General features: G+C 41.7%; 1 protein-coding gene across 2 annotated transcripts; it reads right to left on the bottom strand.

Moving 5' to 3' along the window:
• Window positions 1–1,293: 1,293 nt before the first annotated feature.
• Window positions 1,294–20,657, bottom strand: wls (Wnt ligand secretion mediator). 2 transcript variants are annotated; one of them, XM_069712462.1, is made up of 13 exons: window positions 20,336–20,657; window positions 16,618–16,890; window positions 12,621–12,745; window positions 11,745–11,906; window positions 11,429–11,565; window positions 8,737–8,905; window positions 7,997–8,254; window positions 4,695–4,792; window positions 4,433–4,496; window positions 3,575–3,718; window positions 3,399–3,482; window positions 3,106–3,259; window positions 1,294–2,222 (listed from the first exon to the last, which is right to left on the bottom strand). In XM_069712462.1, the coding sequence occupies exons 1-13, from the start codon at window positions 20,439–20,441 to the stop codon at window positions 2,113–2,115; spliced, it is 1,884 nt and encodes a 627-aa protein (XP_069568563.1). In that variant the 5' UTR covers window positions 20,442–20,657; the 3' UTR covers window positions 1,294–2,112. The 2 variants fall into 2 exon arrangements, with proteins under 2 accessions (XP_069568563.1, XP_069568564.1); XM_069712463.1 differs by lacking the exon at window positions 7,997–8,254 and having other exon boundaries at window positions 20,336–20,650.
• Between the last annotated feature and the right edge of the window lie 323 nt (window positions 20,658–20,980).

The raw sequence follows: 20,980 nt of genomic DNA, 5'->3' as shown, positions 1-20,980 counted from the left end.
GGACCAAACCAGGACTTTTACTGTAATATAGTAAAAGTACATAAATAGTAGCAGCAAAATGTAATGGAAAAAAATGATTTCTCATGCAGGACTTTTACTTGTGAAGGAGAAATTTAACTTTAAGTACAGGATCGTAATACTTATTTCACTAGTGGCGTCATCTACCTGATAAATGATAAGCATGAAAAGATAACTCTAATGTCCAGATGGATGAGTGTTAATCAATTTAGGGATGAAAGGGTAGGTAAAGGAAGGAAAGGGAGACGCCTGGAGAGTGTCTTTAAAGGAGACTTATCTTGCTGGCCAATCAAAGGCAGAGTTCCACAGTAGCATTCAAACAGGTCCAAGAGGTAGTTAAACAGATTCAGTTCAGTCCACCTGCTCCAGGGATCCACGCAGCTTCAACAATACTTTGTTCTCCAGAAAGGTTTGAAGAAATCCAGCCGGTTCTTGGATAATGTAATTTACTTGAAAATATATAACATTTAAAATATCTCCTCCTTCAGTCACTGTCACTTCTGTCTCAGTTCTCCTCCATGCTGCTCTTGTTTGTTGATTGCCCCTCCACAGCTCACAGATGAGCTTCATGCATCTCTTTCCTGTCAAAGTGGTGGAGCGCTCTTCACTACTTTTTCTTTCTTTTCTCTCCTTTCTGTTACAAAACAAGAATGACTTTCGCTTCGTATTAAACCATAACAATTAATCTGCAAATGAATTGGTAACGTCAGTTTTCAGATAGATTCTGTGGTGTACTTCCCTCTGAAAATAGGGGAAGTGACAACACAGGAAAATCCCATTTATGGTACTGTTGCATCCTCTGTAACCAAAACATGAACATACATCAATGAAGCATATAGTAAATATAAAGTTTCCCTGCAAAATATCCTGTATTTGTAATATACTCAAATGTACAAAAACTCAACTTCCTGTGTTACACACACTAACTTAACTGACGTGTTTGTTGTTCTGCTATGAGCCTTGCAGGGGCGCACTCTCTCTACTTGAATACATGCTCACATTCAGGCTTGCAGGTAGCAACCCATTCAGGTCTCTTCAGTTTAAAAAAAAACCTGGTTTCAACAGAACCAACTCAAATCCGTTTCAACTGAGGGTCACTGCGAACGTATTACCAAGTACAATACACACTTTAATGCCTAGATATTACTGTGACACCACCTTTCGGTAGTTTCATTTGTCTTTATATTACTGGTGAACAAAACGGGGAAAAAAACCACAAGGATTGGTACCCGAGTAATTCATTCACACCAAAAAGCATGACAATACACAGGCATATTAAGTCAACGTTTTTTTTTATTTAAATTTGAAAAAGCAAAAGCAAAACAACAACAAAAACGAGGAACCATGTGTAATAGGCTACAGTCAACTTCAAAAACATTGATATAACTTGATGCATATATTTTGTGAAGTTGAAAATAAGCACTTTATAAAAAATAGATATCTACATAGTAACATGATGAACGTACAGTATGCATTTCCCCCCAGTGATATAAAAAAACAAACTTGAAAGACTATGAGTGACAGGAGTACTCCACATCATCTACTTTTTATGAAACATGTACTTGTGACAGCTTCTAAGGCCTTGAATGAGAATTATAACACAACAAAAGCAGAAAATGAAACCATGCTAAAACATGTTGCTGTCCATCTTTGTCAGCTCAGGTTTAGTTTAACCACCAGACATGAAAACAAGAGTGTTGGGGCTGCAACTTCTGACCAGAAAGAAATGGTTTTCTTTTCACTTGAATTTCTTCATAAAGCAGCTTCTCAGTACCTGACTTGGTGTAAAAGGCATTGTGCAACATTCACAAACACAACGTTGTTTACATAAAGTATGAAATGTTAAGAAGAATCTCCACCATGAAAAAGGACTGATATGAGTGTTAATATTCTGCCTTTACAAATACAATATGGACTTTGGAAACAGGGTAGCATGTAAACAAACTAAGGGTTTGGTGTGTGAGAAACGGGGCAGCAAGGTGGCTAGTTGATGGGTTTTAGGGTCAGTGGATATAAAGATTAGAGCCTGTTCGATTACATATATGTCACCGGAGCATTAGGTAATACATGGGAGTCTCGGTAACAGTGTGACATCTACTCCTGGGCCGTTTTGCCAGTCATCTTGTAGATCTCAGTGAGGCCGTCAACATGGGTGATAGTAGTGGTCAGCTGGATGTCCTCTCCGCTGTTCCCTCCGGCATCACCTGCACACATAAACCAGACACCTAACATCATCAACACCCAAATTACCTGCAACACAATGTGAACATAAAACATTTTAAGAGGATATATTTTGTTGTTTGGGCTGCTGTCCCCGTCTCTATTGCTGCAGGTAATAATCCATTTTAATATCCAGTATGTTTAGCTGAATTTCATTTACAGAAACACTTTCTGCTGGCGCGAAACAGAAGTGAAACTCAGGAACTGAAAGAGTAAATCAACACGGAGAGACTGGAATTTGGAGCGAGCCCCCCCTCCCATGACACTGCTCAACACGCTTCAGGGAACGCTTCCAGAACTTGAAACCCTCTTTCTCTCCCCGTGTCACTGACGTCAGGAGATGGATGGATGGTTTTCATTACTTCCTCGCTCTGCTCTCCTCCCTCACTCCCAACTCCTCCCGTTCCTCTCTGCCTGGAAGGAAGCCTGGTGTCCATTAGAATCACCCTCTCGGGCCAAACAGAACCTTCTTTCCCCTGGGAATCTGGGTCCTTCTCAATCGCCACCACCCTCCTCTCCAACTCCAAAAACAAACTGCGGCTGAATAGGCAGCTCTGCAGCAGGATACAAACACTTGCTCCCCATCAGAATGAAATGAGAGCTACCGGGGACATGAATGAAATGAAACCAATTAAATACAGTCAAAAGCAGTCACGGTTCACTGGGTTCTAATTGCACCAAGATGCAATTATTAAATTATTGCCATGATTATAGCAATATTACATCAGCTTTCATTATTTAAGATGTTAAGCTAAAACCTAAATTGAGAAAAAAGCAGCAGGGTTAATCTGGTCTGTATTTAACTGACCCCTAACAGCCCATTTCTCTGTTTTAAAGCCAGTAGAAATATTTAGTTAGTGCACTGACCGCTTGACTGCTCGTCTCCGTAACGCTTGTGAGATGGTGCGTAGAGGAACATGATGGCGAAGACGTACAGGTTCCACATGCCGTAGATACCGGTGATGAAGGCGCTGTTCACCTGCACTGTGTGCTCTCCCCAGTGCCAGTGACCCTCATTCACCTGGACACAGAAAAAGATAAGATATGTTTTTGATGTTACCGTTGTTCTTTTGGGTGGAGGGCTGTACGACATGCTGCAGCTGGTCCTCAGAGCGACAACACCTCATCAGATTTGAATCACCTTATAAAAGGAGACTCACCTGACTGATGATGAAGAAGATGACAGTCATGGCAGCACAGGTCAGAGTGACCAGCATGAGGAATTTGAACCTGAAAATAAGACCCTAAAGGGTGATAAAGAGGACGACTTAGTAACAAAACCGCTCCATATAAACACACTGCGTGAATAATGACAGATAAATCAAACCTCACACACCTCATAGTGCAGACGTCTGGCCTTAGACATGGTGGGCAGCGACGTCCTCTTACCACTGATGTTGCGGAAGACTTGAAAGACCATGAAGCAGAGAAAGAGGAAGTAGAGACAGGCACAGATCCCTGCCACAATTATGAATGCCATCTTAGGAAACGCTAGTCAAGGAAGAAAGAGATAATAGATATGAAGCTCTCAAGTTTACAATCCGATTTACTGCGGCGACGAATTATACATTTGTAAATCATAACCCTGCTTTTGTACGATTACACGTCTCATTTATAAACCTTTGTAGAATTTACAGCTGTCGACAGCAGAAACTTGTCAGTAACGGTTCTTGCAGATCACTGTACCAATTGTCTTCAGGCAACCACGATTTGGGAAAAAGATTGAAGCAGGAAATAGGAGACAAAAGATGAAAAAAAAAAAAAGAGAAAAAGTTTGGCTGTTGGTGAACTGATGAATTTTGCATCATTCAGATTAGCAAGCGAGGAAAAGACCAGATACGCACACATGAACTCATCACGGAGAGACCCCAGACGATCCTTTCACATATGGTACCACTGAATAATTTCTCATCGTATTAGTCTGGAGATTACAGTCTCCACTTCACGCAGGAGCCAGGAAAAACAGTTCAGTTGGGCAGTCGGCGCGGCGATACTGAGGAAATGTATGTGTTCCAGCAACCGGAGCAGAAGAGCAACCAGAAACATGTTTACTGAGACTGAAAGACATGCTTTGGCCATCTACGCTCCCCACAGGGTCTTTATTATCATCACGTCTGTCTAATGAATATTCGACATTTGACCTGACAAACTGTTTTTGCTGTTAGTGTTGTCAAATATTGCTTGAAAAGGATACGGCCAGCTCAGTTCCTACATCAGACGCCCAGATGCTGTAGAAGGGGTTTCTTAGCTGGACACCTCTAGTGACAAAAGAATAAAATAATGTAATCATTGAATGTGACAGAAATGAATGTACTGCAGGTAATATACACAGTCGGTGAAAATACTTTAAGGTATAAAAATTGAAATTAAAAATAGGACTGATTCCACAAGATGTATTATTCTAATTTAAATATTAATTTATTTAAAAAAAAAAAAAAAAAAATCTATGTTCTCACCTTTCACACATGTCAAAGATGAAGAGGCAGAAGGAACCAAACACAATGGGTCCGACCTGCTTCCAGTAGACTGAGAAACGGTTCCTCTCCGTCTGGTCCTGAGGAAGGAGCACAAAACAGACTTTAGGATGGAATATAGTTCAGATTTTCACTGATCACATACAGCATACTTCAATCATCCCCAAAGTCGCTCTTGATCGAGGTCATGCTGTGGATAACAAATAGATTCTGAGGTCATCTCAGAATATGGATTTGACAAGGATGTTAGTAAACAAATCTGACGGTAAAATATATCTGGCACAACAGAATGAACCAAGTCAGTCTGGAAATCCATATACTGGGTTTTTGGTGGTTTTTAAACTTCCTTCCACCTTTCTTTAGCGCTAGATACAGTACCCTTGACAAAACCATAAAGATGTTTAGTGCTCATGGAAGTATTCAACCCCTTTGACTTTTCATACTTTGTTTAAATCTGTACATTTAAGCAGATGCGAGATATCAATTAATAGGGTTTTCTTTTTTTCTTTTAAATATTGATTGAAGTGCCACTAAAACAAAGACGACTGTCTGATCATCGCTGGTGCCGTCAACTGTTGTAGATGTAGCGACAAGTTTCACCATATATCAAACTGATACTACCTGTGTATGATAAATTTATTCAAAAAAGAAAGAAGAAATACGAGAGAGCTGTTCAGCCAGAACAGCTTCAAGCAGGCCACAATGAGAAATATTAACAGCGAGGCAGATATTAGTGAGGGCTTCCACCAAGACAGCAGCTGTGGCAACTCTGAAGCGTTAAAGGGACTGACAGCAGATAGCAACCGTTGTTTCAGAGAAATAACAGATGGTGTTGAAATAAAGTGACCTCCATAATGGGGAAGAAGACTTGATGGCAAAATTAGATCAATAGGCACAATCTCCACCATGACAGCATGGGATGGCAGGAGCAAATTGTTCAGATATGCTGTGCAGAAAGTCTTTGAAGTCTTGTGGAGTTCAACAAAAACAAATGCAGGTAAATATACAGACATCCTGTTGTAGCTTGCGACACGCGAGGACTGTCGCAATGTCCGTCGGTGCTCAGCACAATGTAGAATTTGCGAAATGAACAAAGCTTAGTGTGAACTCAAATTTAGCAGAGTTTAAAAAAAATGTTCCACTAATTCTCTCTATTAAATGTTGACTGAAATACTTCTCCAGACTGCACAATACCAAGGGCCTGGACATTGTTTAGCCAAATGTAATGTAACCCTAATTAATGTGTAATTCATGCACCTGCGTTGTCCCTGCAACTACATGTCAACAATAAAAGGTTCTATTGTGTGTGTGCTTGCTCACTATCATGGGACACCATTAATTCCTGTTACACCTGACCATCTTTTTCCTCTGTGACAATATAAAATGCCCGTTTGAAAAAAAAAAAAAAAAAGGGTTATTCAATCAATCTACGCTGAATAGTCGCTGAATCTTAGAGTCTCAAACAGCCCTTTTTACAGGGATTCAAAGCTGTAATCCAAAAACATGAAGAGGTTGAAAAGGGGGTGAATACCCTCGACACTGCAACATGACCGTCTCCTTCTGTGTGTTATCTGCCAGCATCTCTACATGATACAAAGCAATTACTGAAGCCCTTGTTCCATTTGTACTGAAAGGCTTCATGACCACAGGGTACACATTTCAAATCCATCCAGAGCCGTCCACCATCCGCTATTCCCTTCTAATCATATTTATATAAATATTTGGGAAAAGGAGGGAAAACACAGTACACCGCATAACGAGAGGATAAGAAAAAACTATTAAAATGTTAAAACATACTGATTGATTGTGCTCAAGAACTAATGAATGGATGACTCCAACACTACATCATGTCATTAGCATTATATTACCATTAACATCAAAACAGGGGATTAAAAGGTCAGTGCTGCCATCCAGATGTGCAATGAGCCAGACAAAGGAATTTATCTTGGAGGATGTACTGAGTGGAACCTTGAGAACAACCAATCAAGTGTAGTAATAGGTCATTTGAGAACATGTTACTGGTTGAGGGGCTAAACGTAGAGGTGCAACATCACTGTATATAGACTCAGTATGCTGCTTTGACTGAAGCTCAGAAGCAGATTAAATCCTTTCCACAAAATAAAGTAGAGCAGAGCCAGCCAGCCAGCCAGCCAACAAGAGCGAAGCCTCGTGTGTAAAGGCTGGAGAGCTGAGGAAGGGTAAAGAGACGATCGTCTCGTCTGAGGCAGACATGGAGCTCATCAAGTTAATGGTCCCTCCGTAGGGGGAAAAAAAAAAAGAAGAAGAAATGTCTGACCATCTCCATGATTGCCCCAAGCCAGTCCAAATTACAGGTTCAGACAAAAATGAAATTGTGAGATGAACGTCAAGGTCAGGGAAAATCTTAATGGCTGGTACACAGCACCCACACATCTTCAGTTGTCCTCCGTTCAGAACAAATGCTGGAAAGAACTCTACTTCCTGGACAAAAATGACAACAAGATGAGATGCGCAAAACCTTCTTCTATAAAAAAAAAAAAAAAAAAAGGACCCAACTGTGATTTGTTGGTTTTAACATTAACTCATAATTTCAACAGTTGTTGTTTTTTTTCCCCATCATATTTTAAACCAGAATATGGACGATTCTGTTTGACACACACACGAATCAACACAGCGTACCAGAATATAGTAGTCGGTCGACGAAGGTGTGGAGAAAGTTGCAAAAGCATAGAGAAGAGAGGTTTTATGAATTTATGTGACTAAACACAGGATATGCACATCAGAAACTGGTCTACTTTAACACTGAACTGTTCACAGCTGAGAACATATTCTGTCATACTCACATGATCATTAATGGTTCTTTGTTTTTTCAGAGAGTTGTAAAGGAGGGAGTGCGGAGTAAGACACAGGAAATAGACAAACCTAATAGAAATGCTCTATCTTGGTATACTGTATGGCAACACACCCAACACATGGACAGGTTCCAAGGCTTCAAGGGGAAACTGAAATATCCAGACACCCTTGACTGCATGGCCAAGTTGGTTGTGCTCTACATGTATTTATATTTAGCAGTCAGTCTTGTTTTATTTGAGTCACAGTTCATCTTTTTCATTTCAACACCATAAAATAGTCAGTCCCCTTATGGCTGTGACAAGACTTGAAATACCTATAGAGATCACAGCTCGCAGGCAAGAACGCAGATTAGTCAGAAAAACATTTAACATTTAACATGAAAGATGATGAAAGTTAAAATGGTGCCATGCCATTTGGGAGAGGAGGTGGACATGGTGGAGGAGTACAAGTACCTGGGTGTCTCCATCGAGAACAGACTGAACTGGAAGACCAACATCAACGCTGTCTACATGAAGGGGATGAGGCGACTCTTTTTCTTGAGGAACCTTCGATCCTTCAATGTGTGCAGCAAGATGTTGGAGATGTTCTACCGGTTTGTTGTTGTCAGTGCTGTGGTCTGCTGGGGGAGCAGCTTTGGAGCCGGTGACACCAACAGACTTAACAAACTGGTTAAGAAGGCCGACTCCATAATTGGCTGCAATCTGGACAGCCTGGAAAAGGTGGTGGATAGGAGGATGCTGAGGAAACTATTATCCATATTGGATAATCCTGACCACCCTCTCCACCACCTGCTGCAGGGACAGCGGAGCACTTTCTCCAAAAGACTCCTCCAGCTCTGCTGTCACAAGGACAGATACAGGAGATCATTCCTGCCCACTGCAATAAGACTGTACAATAACTCACCTCTGGCTAAATCCATCACACAACAATAACACCGTTGTCTGTTGTCTGTTTTTCTTGGTTGTTTAAATATAAAAAAAACAAAAAACTTTGCACTATTGTTTAGTTAGTTTTCATTTAATTATTCTATTCTATTTTATTGTATATACTGTGCATTTTTATATTTAATATTTTTTACTGTTATTTTATTTCTTTCCTGTATCTCTAAATGCTGTTGTTGCGGAACAAATTTCCCCTTGGGGATTAATAAAGTAACTATCTATCTACCTATCTATCTATCTATGTACAGTACCATGAGGTGCTCCCCGCAGAAGATGATCCAGAAGGAGAGCAGCATGGAGTAGAAGATGCCCTGCCTGATGTCTCCAAAAAGCAGCATCCAGGTCCAGTTGAAGCCGATGGAGAACCACTCCACTGGGATGTTGATGAAGGTCATGGAGATGCCCAGAGCAAAGCTGACTCTGAGAAAGCAAAAAAATAAGTCCCATTTATAGTATTTCACCATCATCATTTACTTTGAATTGAAAAGGTGAGGGTAGCACGGCCGCAGTGATCTTTAATGCATGTTATCATAAACATCTACAGTACATAATGTGTTCATACTGTATGCGTTTCCAATATCTATTAATGTAGATAATGATTTTGTAAATATAAATTATATTCAGTGGTATAATTCCTGTAGCATCAGCAGACACACGAGTATTTTTAAAGAAACATAAATGGAAGAAACTAAATAAGCTACGACCCCTGAGGAATTATTATTTATATATTCTATTAATTTATTTGCTGGTGTTGGAGGATGAACCTCAGGGTAATTTTAACAGACAGATTTTACATCTGAATCTGCAACTACATATTTTACACGGGTGCAATCAATGCTATAGGGCTGTAGCAGGCTCATTATAGCTCAGGACATTATCGATTAGATTATCCATTCAGCTAAAAGCACAGCATGTCCCCACAGAAGACGTTCTAAATAACCACATTATTACAGCCAACCTCCCTTAACCATAAAATTCAGTCATTTAGAGAGAAATAGAGGTCAATGGACCAAGAACAGTTAGCTAACAGGAAGACAAAATAGAGCCCGTCTTCCTAGTGACTGCAGCAGGTTGCTACATGTCACGAGTAGATGAAAGGAGGATCGTAAATACACAGTTGAGAAGGCAAAACAGAGCTATAGTGTGTGTGTGTGTGTGTGTGTGTGTGTGTGTGTGTGTGTGTGTGTGTGTGTGTGTGTGTGTGTGTGTGTGTGTGCGAGAGAGAGAGAGAGAGAGAGAGAGAGAGAGAGAGAGAGAGAGAGAGAGAGAGAGAAAACTGAAGAAAAAAAAAGCTTTAGACCAAAGGTGGCCTAAAACATGTGGGTACAAACATTATTTTGCAAACACTGTGGGGGAGAGAAGTAATGCAATACAGGTTCTAAGCAACTCCAGTCCCGACAGCTCATCAGCGACATTCAGCAGCACAAACAGAGTAAAACCACATTTGACTGGTATGCAGGGAATGTGTCCCGAGTACCATCAACACAGCCAGGAGAGCAGAGACCGGCATGTGAATGTGTAAATGTGGTGTTGGCAGAGCGCAGGAGAATCTGTAAACCTCATGTGGTATCAGTCCTAAAGAGACCGTTCTTACTGAACATGTTGGCGTGACAAATGTGGCCACAGAAAAAGCCCAGGTGGCGATAATAACATGAATTATGTCTGTGTTTACTGTGGGTGAGCCCGTTTCTGGCCGTGCTAATTCCCTGACACAGATAGCTGAACTGAGCCATCATTAATGGTCCTAATCCCATCAAAGCTTTTCCTGCTATGACAAGTCACCATGTCGGAGGCATTCCTGAGTAGTTTACAATTTTAACACAAGTCAGTGCGGGAAATGACTCAGGATGATACAACTGAAAGAAAAAAAAAACGAGAGCTTCCTCTCTCATCTATCCTCCAAGTTTAGGGGAAGTCGGAGGTTTACCATTCTGACACCTCTTTGGGTCGGCAGACTCTAGTTAAGCTTTTACAGCATGAAAAAAACAAAAATCATCCGCTGTCCACGAATAGGGTACGAGTCGCACTTCCTGAGAGCCCGCTGGTCATCTGGGAATAAGAGCCTCGAGCCAGAAAGGACAGAGGGAAGGAGAGAGAGACATTGGCCGTGTGCGGTTGTGTGAATGTGGTGTCTTGCTAGCGTTTGTGTGTTTCTGTCCTAAATGCGCGTGTGCAGCATGTGTCAGTTGAGCGCTAGCTTGCAGATTTTGTAACGTGTTTCACGCTTCGCCAGGCGCTTCCTGTGGCGCAGAACGCTGCCTCTTACTGATCTGTCTTCCCAGCACAGCAGGGGGTTAGACAAACAGCAGAGCCTCAACTTTTCACCGCATGGATCTTAAACCGTTTACTGCACAGCCACCTGTATATATGGGCTTGAATTTAAATAGTTTGGTTAAGGAACGGATATAAATATTGGATTTTTTTTTTTTTTTTACATGAATAAAAACCACGATGAAGAATGCCTTGTCAGAGGAAATCTGGCAAGAAGCAGATTCCTTTTCTTTGGCATCAGAAACTGTTTGTCCTATTTTATATGTTGCACAGATTTGTGTTTGTACCACCTTACTGAGAGTTCAGTGTTGCCGAGTTTGACCTGCTGTTGGTCCTTGACAACATTCCTCCAGACGCTCGATGAACAACACCCTCTGATCTCAGTGACCTATGCTGCACACAGTTAGACTGACCTACTTGTACATTTCATCCATAGTTAATATGTGCGTTCACCCAGTGGACGTACCAAAGCCGAGCTACTGTGGCTTATAACCTAACTATTACTGTAGGCCTTTGTCATTTAAGTATAATTTATCCTTCATTACCGCTGAACAATCATCAAATGTTAGAAATTTACCCTGGCAACATTCAAAACCGTTTTAAGAATGAAGGTCATTACAATGCAGGTGGTGAACACAGAGGAGCGCTGTGATACTGCTGATGAGGCCTTACTTTTCCAGGAGGACAGGTGGTCGGCTCATGAGGGTGATACGTCTCCAGTACCAGATCATGATGATGAGGATGCTGGGAGTGAGGAACGTCTTCATGGCAAACCAAACTTTGGTGAAGCCTCCGTTCTGATGGATGCTCTATGGGGGGAGGGGGGAGGGAGGGAGGAATCACCATCAGGGTCAAGTATCTGCGTTGAGCATGTAAAGTCTAACATTAACACCATATCACACAACGGCAACATTTTTCAATGTCACCGCTGAAAAAAAAATCTCTGGACTGAGAGTCCACATCAAGCAGGGTCACAGAGAAAACTTACAACCAGACGGATGTCTTTGATTTCCCCGATTCCCACATTGACCTTCTTGCGCTCGTTGACAGGCAGTCGGATGTTGAGCAGATAGTACTTATGGGCAACGCTGCCCACCTCCATGAACGGCAGCAATTCACAGTCATAGTAACGGCCCTCGTTCTCAAAGGTCTGGACGACAAACAGGAGCACACAGTAACTGGTTAAAACACATGAATCTGAGGAGGATGGCTTCTTCAATAATGATAGCCCACAAACTTAAACAGTGTCAGTAAGGCTGGAGACACAGACAAAAAAAAAACAGAGGGCTCTGATTATTTAAATTCAATCAGAAACTACATCTATTTTTTTTTTTTCGTCATATAATTAGCTGTACCTGAAGGCTTGTGCAAGCTGATAACAAGATGTAACATACTTCAATTATATTAGGGTATATCTGTCCAGAGGTAAGAAAACATCACTCAAAATCCAACTGGCATTGGTAGAAACATTAATATTAAGTTAAAAAGTTCATTTTAGAAAAGAGTATTGATTAAGTTTTATGAAAATGGGCAAACCAAGTGTAGGTACACAAATACATACACTACCATGCTAGTAGTTTTTTCATCGGCCCTCTAACTTCTGGACTCATTAACGCTCTTATAGCTGTAGTGGATAGAGATTTTTCACAGCGTATGAAAGGTAAACCCAGTAGCATGCTTCATTTCTTCACAAAGATACAAAAAAAAAAAAAACACTAAGTGAGAGATTGCATTGAGTTATTTATATTACTGGAACAGACAAGTCCAGACGTGACATGACTTCTCTATGCCAAGTGCATAAATGGAGGCATTTATTATTATTTGAAGAAGAGTTACTGTAAAGGACAGAGTGTCTTTTCCACACCTTCTCAGTGGTGAAGTTGCAGTTGAGCTTCCTCTGTTCAAAAGAATGAGCCATCTCCGTCCACTCACTGACTGTGTCATCTCTGTAGGCCAGGCCAACGTCAATGGTGACCAATGCTCCATCCTCTGGACAAAAGCATTACCGCAGCAACAATTCACTTTCACATTAATACACACACTTGCAAGACATACGGTTTGTGAAGAGTTTAAATATGTTAGCGTGTCAATAAATAAATCCTAAATTCATCCAAGTTTAATTCAAACTTCAACTGGCACTAAAATTAATCTCAAGAACTAAAATGGATTGATCTAATTCATCTGTGGTGGCGGGGCGTGGTTAGCTCGGCTGCAGGGGGGGGTTCCAGGAGGAGGATAATTGGCGCAGCTGATTTGAATCGGGGGAATTGTTTTCTCCCCTTACATAAGTAAGCAGGACCTGGTGACGAGAGAGAGAGGAGGAAGCAGCCTGGAAACGGACGCTCGGAGGCTGGGCAGGAGAGCGCCGACACCGGGTGTAGCAGAGTGTGTGCCGCAGTGTGGATTGAACAATAAAAGCGAAACCATAAACCAAACTTTGTGGCTCAGCGTGTGTCGTCTGTCTCAAAGGAACCCCCACGGTAGCTCAGACGTGCTACACCATCCATAAACATTGGATAGATAAAAAAATAATAAACAAAAAAAACACACTGAATAATACATTCACGTATGTCTACATTGTGCTCTTCATTACACATCCTCACTGCACAAACCTGCTGCCTGTTGTTAATTAAGTCCTGGTGACAGACAGTCGAGGTCTTTTCACTACAAGACCAGCAAACACAACACTGCCAACACTGATACTGACAATCCCCACCCCAACCAGCATATCCACTCTTCATTTCAGTTCACTTCATTAAAGACAACTATAGTTTCACCTTGGCTGGCTTGGGTTAAATTAATCTGAAAAGAACATTGATGTAAAATCATTTGAGTGTTGCCACCCGGAATTAGTCTGAAACAGTCAAGTTAAAAAGGAACATTTCTCAAAATGTAAAAATATTCAATGAGTTAGTCTGCTCTCCATGGTCCCCCAAATCTAGGTTAGTTCCTGCTTGACCTAAACTTCATCAAGACGTTGCACTGGCCTCCAACAGCCCAGCCTAGCAAATCCCATGAAAAGATCCTGTTAAAACTGCACCTTTAGATCACATTACAAAACCAAATGTTCTCTGCTCCAAGCACTCCAGAGTCCCTCTTGTACCGTTATGAAACAAACTGGAATGAAGAGAAAGAAACCCAGTGGCCTGTGCTGTAAGAAAGGAAAAAAAAAAAAAAAAGTGAGGAAGGGGGCGAGGGAACCAGATGAGAACTGGCAGCCGACTGTCTCCATTGGTCGAGCCAGACGCCCTCAAATGTCAGCTCACTTCATGCAAACATTCCACTCCAGCCCAGCGGCCATTGCCACGGAAACTAAGCCTCCTCAACAGCTGTGTTATTGCTGGATCCCGGCCAAGGGTGCTTGGTGCTGGGGTGGAGTGGTGCAGGTGGGTGGAGTGGTTAATAAGGGTGATGCTCTTCTCTGGGACCGACATTGTTTCACAGATAATGTAGTCAAGGAAGAGATGCTCTGGTGCTCATTCGTCACAGAGCCGCAGAGCAGAATCATCCTTCCTCTGGCACGCCGTGTTCAGGTCCGGACCGTCCAGACCGGACTCCACCAAGTCACTGAGTTTTTGAGTACTTTATTACATCTGGATATAATATCTACAATAAATCATTTTATGGACTCTGAATTATTTTATATCCTTGTGACATCAGCTTACGTTTGGTTACCAACATTTTAATGGGGGGGGGGGTGGTATAAATGTTTTTATAATTTAAAAATAGATCAATAATAGATTTGTTAGCCTCACATAAAGTGTATTTTAATCAAATAAAACTGAGAATCCCACCATAATAGTTGTACCTGTATTCTCAAAGCTCGTTGGATAATTGTGTTAATAAGTGCTTAAAAAAATTCTTTCAAAATGTACTGCTGGATCTCATTTTGCATTAAACAAATTGCCGAGATCCTAATTATGTTGTTGAGATGTTATGTTTTAAGGTATAAAAGTAGTTTTTCACAATTAGTTACCTGAAGCTTACACTATATTTGTCTTTTACCAGTTTTCCTACACATACCTTTTAGCTGTTTTGTTGTTTTCTTTCTAGCCTAATTCTTTTCTAAAATTATTATTTTTATCAATCGCATTTTATGTATTTGTAAATTTATTCATATTGTGTGCACCTTTTTTGTGTTTCTATGCTGCTGTGACTACTAAAAAGGAATGTGGGTTGATAACCCATTCATCATGAATGTTAAAATGGGAATCCCAACCATGCAGCACTACCTGATTTCTACAAAATGCAGCATCTAAAGCACTTTGCTCTCTCTGCATTGCATCCACTTGTTCTCACAGCACCTCGTGCAGCTCTGAAAGATCAAAATGAGTCTCTAGCATATGGCAAAAGGACATCGTCTGTGGTCCTGGCTGAGTCACTAACTCGTCTGTCAGACAGCCAAGCAGTAAACAACCCACAGCCCCCTGACACATTTCCACTCAGGCCGAGAATGGGAGCAAGTAAAGGAGGCAGATGAAGAAACCGCTATTGTATCATGACGGTTTAGACAAGCAACACCAGAAAGGCTGGGTCATATAAAATGACACCGCAGACTTTTTGCGCTCTACATTATTACCGACACCTTCATCCCTTTTCTGTTCATTACAACTGGCCTATGATGGATTGTCTCAAGGTCTGCAAGAATTTGCCCATTTAGATATGCCCCTTCACATAAGAATTTGCTATAATGTTCAAATTGACAGGAACATATATTGCTATATATTCCAAGCCATGAAATTAAATGGAGGTAATAGTCAAAACCTTTTCCTCGGGCTCCACTGGTGATCCAGTCACTTATTAGACTTTTTCCATCATCCTTTCTAATCCTTTCTTTCAGGATCCCAAGCCCCCTGCCAAGATACCAAACTCTGTCTTCTTAGAGACGCCAGTTATCCGCCCCCTCCCCCTCTTATTCAGGCGCTTTAGCAAATTGGGATGCTGTAGATCATTCCACCGATATATTTCACAACAGTCATTTCAGACTAGGTGGAAATGCAAAACGGGTTACGGCAAAGTTACTGCAACAATTCAACAATGACTTCACAAATTATTCTAAATGTCATTTATCAAGATGATCTCATATCGCAAGTATTTAAATCTTTCAGTTGCAAGTCTCTGTATTGGGTAGATGGATACGGTCATTGCTCAAAGGCAAACAATACAAAACAGGTCCAGATTACCTCCCTCCTCTTTATACCTGTCTCAAGTATGTCTGAAAAGCCCATCTACAAACCCCCCAAGGTATATGTGGCTATAGAGAACAAACAGCAGGACATCCATCAGTGTTTACTGCCTTTCAATGCAACAGAAATCCAATCGACTGTAAAAGACACATTCCTGTGAATTCCCCAAGCGTTCACCAAGAACGTCTGAAATAAGAGCTCAAGGCAACAATAAACCAGGACGGCTAGCAGGAAAGGTAATGCAAGACATAAAACCAAGTATTACTGGTAACGCTGGAACAATTGTGCTTGAATTTAGGATGCGAGTGATTAGAGGTGACAATGGACGATAATATTTCAGAGGCTGGCTTGGTTACATTGAGCCTATGCAAATATTGTCTTTCAGATTGTGAAACTAAGAAATACCAGAAAGACAAAATATTGACAGCTCAAGACTGACAGAAAAAACAGGTAGCTTTTACAGAACAACTCTACAGGCACAGAAGCGCTTCCAACTACCCACAAGGGGACAATACAATTAACCAAGTTATCATTACCACCCAAAAGGATTTTGGGTCTCTAAAATTCTCTTAAAACCCTGTCGCACATCTTGTAAAGCCATGTCATGGAAGATAAACATTAGCTTTATTGTCCTCCCCTATTTTCTGAAACCCATATAAAAGCTTTGGCTCTCACCAATCTGGTTGTACATCTTAAATGCGATGTCAAAATGCAGGATGACCAGCATAAACTGGAACCATGAGCTCATCTCCTTGTTGGGCAGAGGAATGTGGACGGCAAACACGATGTTGTTGGCATCGATCTTCTTGGCCATTGCCTCATCAAAGGACTGGATCTTTTCACACATGTTAGGACCCCAGGGCATGAACCATTTTGTTTCTTGTCGGTGCTTGACTGTGTCCACACACTTGGTGGCCAGGTAAGGGATTGCTGTGGTGGGGCTGGGAGCTGGTAAGAGAAACACAAAGCAGGACAGATGTTACACTGGGAGTCATACTGAAATACTGCAGCAGAGTTATCAAAAGCTCCTATCGAGCCAAATTCCCCCTCAAACTAATTTATCACACAGCAGTTTGAGTAAGAATCAATAAATTAAACTCAAGCATGGTGGATTAAACTGTGCATACACAATATTAATATCTCAGAGACCATTAGGAACAGCCAGCAGGTTGGGTTTGAGCCAAATCAGTCCGAACACTTTGGCAATTACTTTTAACACCGTTTAGAAAAGGCCTGGTGGCGAGACTGCCCCTCTTTTTCTAAAGTGATGGGGGGGGGGAATTCCCGAAAGCACTCAGGCACCAATTACACTGTTTACACACTGAGATTCATGAGCTTGACAAGAAAGGTGTTTGTAGTCTCTACTCGCTAGTCATGAGAACACAAAAACTTTGGTCTCCTATTGTGAAAGCTAGAGACCTGATGTGAACGACATCCGAGAGGTGCGAGAGTCCAGGTGTAGCTTAAAAAAAAAAAAAAAAAAAAAAAAAAAAGGATTCATGGAGGAGATAATGCCAGGCAATCAGCATGTTCAGTAAGCCTGTAAAAGTCACTGTGGCCTGCCTTTCACCCTGATTTTCTGATAATGGACAACACAAGGTCAAGTCTTTTTAAGTACAACCATCTATAGATTAAAACGCAACCAACACCAACTTTAAAAACTATTAAAGCCACTCAACTTTTATTTAAATGGTGTTTTATGGCTGAAATCCATTCATTTTTGGAATTGACAAACAATAATCTATGTTGTCATAGCCCATATTCTCATTTATATGTAGCTACATTTAAAGTAAACTGACTGGACCTTAAAAATGGTATCGATGTTTTAGACTAAATGTCCCAAAGCAAAAATGCTACACTGAATTGTAATCTAGAGCCACCCTCAGCAAAGGTGGGCAGAAATGATTGGTCTGTTAATCAATTAGTTCATCAAAACCAAAAATAGCCATCAAAGAGTTTATTAATAGATTCATATTTACTTAAATTTTTCAGCAAAAATGTCAATTTTTGAACCAAAATGGTTCAAGCTTCTCAAAATTTAGATGAAACAATAATCTGACAAAAGTGCTGCAAATCCCCAAGAGCAGACTAAGGCAATAGATACAACACGTTAAAAAAAAATATATAAAACCAGCAGATGCTTCCCAGAACGCGTCATAGTCTTAACTATAAAACAGCGCAAGCAGTCACCTGGATGTTATGTAAACCCACAGAAGTAGGACAAAACATTGTTTAGTCTGGAGAAATAAAAACCTGTCTAACCTCCACAGCTAAACACTTCATCACATCCCATTTTTTACTATATTCAAACAATGTATACCCAGTTTGATCTGCAAAAGGTTCATCTCAATGGTATGAATTCTAGTTTATGTGAAGAGGACAGTGACTTTAATCATACAGGCCAACTACTTTAAAATGCCTTCAAAACAAGTATTCTTGTGTAGCCAGACCAGCCTTGAAGCCAACTAAATTTCAGGGACTTGGAAGGTAAATATGCAGATGCTTCCCGTTAGCATCAGAAACTCAAGAGAATTAAATGGGAGTGTGAATGTCGTGAATGTGTCGAGGCGTCAGTGAAGAATCCCAGAAGACTCCATAAGCTCTAATCACTGTCGAGGCGACTTGTGGGAAGTACTGACTCATGGGGGTGAAGATGAAAGCCTTGAGTTTTCACATCCAGCGAATGAAAAAGATTAGTGACATATCAAAGAAGAGTCAAAGCCGTGATCGGTGCCACTGCTTCTACATTAGAGAAGTAATACTATCAGATTTTTTTTTTCTCCAGCGTTTACTCTTATCCGAGGGTGCACTAATCATAAATGAAAGAAAACTGGACAACTAAGTGTGGACCAGAATAGTCAAGGATGTTGCTGCTTATCTGAACATCTAATCATATCTGTTCGCTGCTATCAGAGAGATAAAGGGGCAGATGCCACAGTTTCCACACCTATATGGGCGAGAGGCGCTCCAACGCAGTCATAAAACTCAACCAGGGTTGAGTTTAAAGTGTGTTCAAAGCTGTATAATAACAAAACTAAAAAAAAAAAAAAAAAAAAGCACACATATCCACACACAAGAGCAACAAAGAAGACGCACCAAACTGAATTAAACCCAGTTATCTGAACCCCCCTGGAGTTCAATTATCAAGTGAACCCCGTGAGTCCAGCAGCACACCGGCTCCTCCAGTCTCCACCGCAGTGTGTCCACAATAATGGCCATCCCCTCAGCCCGCTGACCCCATGCCGTGTTCCCGGGTTTGTCGGGAAACAAGTAGAGAAAAACCCCTTTCTACTCAATTACCCCCGCCGCCCCCGGCCACCGAGCAAACACAAAGGAATCCAGCTTCATTAAAACCGTCTCAGCCACGAACGAACCAAACAAGCTAATTTATCAGCCGTGCAGCGAGTGGAGAGAGACTGCGGGGACACAGAGGGGGGGGGACAAGGCTGGTGGGGACGGTCTCCACGGTCGGCCCGAGAGGAAGACGGACATCTTTCACGTGGACTCTTTCGGGTTTTGTGTATTGGGACAGGCTTGCGCGCGCGCGTGCACGCGCGTGCGGATTTGAAGAAACTTGACAGCAACTCTAATACAGACCTCGAGGCAAAACAAAATAAAACATAAAAATGAAACTTTGACAGCTGTGTATGTTTTCGTGCAAATGAAACGAGGAGGAAACATGAATGCTGTGCCTGCGAGGCCACGGGGATTTGGGGGAGAAGGAGAGACACACAAGAGGGGGGTGAGGAGGAGGAGGAGGAGGAAGGAAGGAAGGTAGAGATGCTGCCTGGGGCCCCACACAGCAGACAGACATTATATATGGGAGGAGGAGGAGGAGGAGGAAGAGGAGGAGGAGGAAGAGGAGGAAACGGGGACAGAAGATTCCAGTTTAGATCAAAGAAGTGGGGGAAAAAACAAAAAACACAAAGGGTTGGGTATATTTCACTGCGTTTCTGTGCTGAAAACCAGAAATTAGCCCACAAAGTGTGGTGCCCCGTGTTGTTGTTGTTGTTGTTGTTGTTGTTTTAGCGGTCGTTGGATTTACAGGCAAGCAAACACCTTGATGCGAGGCGGAGATTGAGCTAAAGGTGCTCGGCTCGGTTAAACACGAGTAGGTACAGCTCAAAGTTAGCGCCCGTCGCCTTTTGTTTCCGAGCACATTCGTTACCGCTCGTACGAAGGTGTTTGACGAACAAACACAACTTTAAACTTTTCTGTTTTTTGTTTTGTTTTTACCGTTAAAAGATGTTTTAAATGTCAACGGGCACGCGCGCGCAAAGACGAACGTTAGCGAACGTGATAAAAGTGATGAAGAGGAGGAAGAAGAAAAAAAATAACAACAACAACACACACAAAAAAAACACACACACACACAAAAAAAAAAAAAACTTACCAATTAAACCGCCGACCATGAAGGCAAACGCCTGGAACAAAAGCAGAATAACTCCCACTATCACCAACTTTTTGGTGCTCATATTCTCAATAATAGCCCCCGCCATTACGCCGGAGTAGTAAAAAAAAAAAAAAAAAAAAAAGTATCAACGGCGAGCGAGAGACAAACAGTTGTGTGGTAGAAAAGGGACGAAAAGAAAAACGCTGCATCAACGGCAAGTAGGAAGGCGAGCTGGGCCCCCTCTCTGCCTCTTCTCTGTCTCTCCACCACGGCTCTGCTCCTCCTGCCTTTCAACTTCGAAGGAGGGGGAAAAAAAAAAAAAAAACCAGGAATCACATGACCGAGTCGCGCTCAGCTTTATCCCCCGAGCAGCCAGCACCAGACCGGGCAGAGATCTGTGGAGCGCCGCCGCATTGCAATAGAGGCTTGTTAATGCAGGTTACCGTGTCATTGAATGCCCGTAATAGCCCCCCTCTCCCCCGTTGTGCGGAGCACGGGCTGCGGGGTACGGGCTATTTAAAGGAGGGCTTTGCAGGTCCTATCTCGTGTTTGGTGCTCAACACAATGTCCTTCGAAATCTATTCTAAATCCGTGATCAGAATAGACAGCGGAGGAACAAGTATTCAGGTCCTTTACTGAAGGAAA

Source organism: Brachyistius frenatus, unplaced genomic scaffold (assembly GCF_029030835.1).
Source record: "Brachyistius frenatus isolate BFR_SWC_R1_liver_20210118 unplaced genomic scaffold, ASM2903083v1 Contig_110, whole genome shotgun sequence".
In the NCBI taxonomy this organism is placed as follows: domain Eukaryota; kingdom Metazoa; phylum Chordata; class Actinopteri; family Embiotocidae; genus Brachyistius; species Brachyistius frenatus.
The sequence above is the reverse complement of the archived record's forward strand: the minus strand, read 5'-3'. Positions and strand labels throughout refer to the sequence as shown.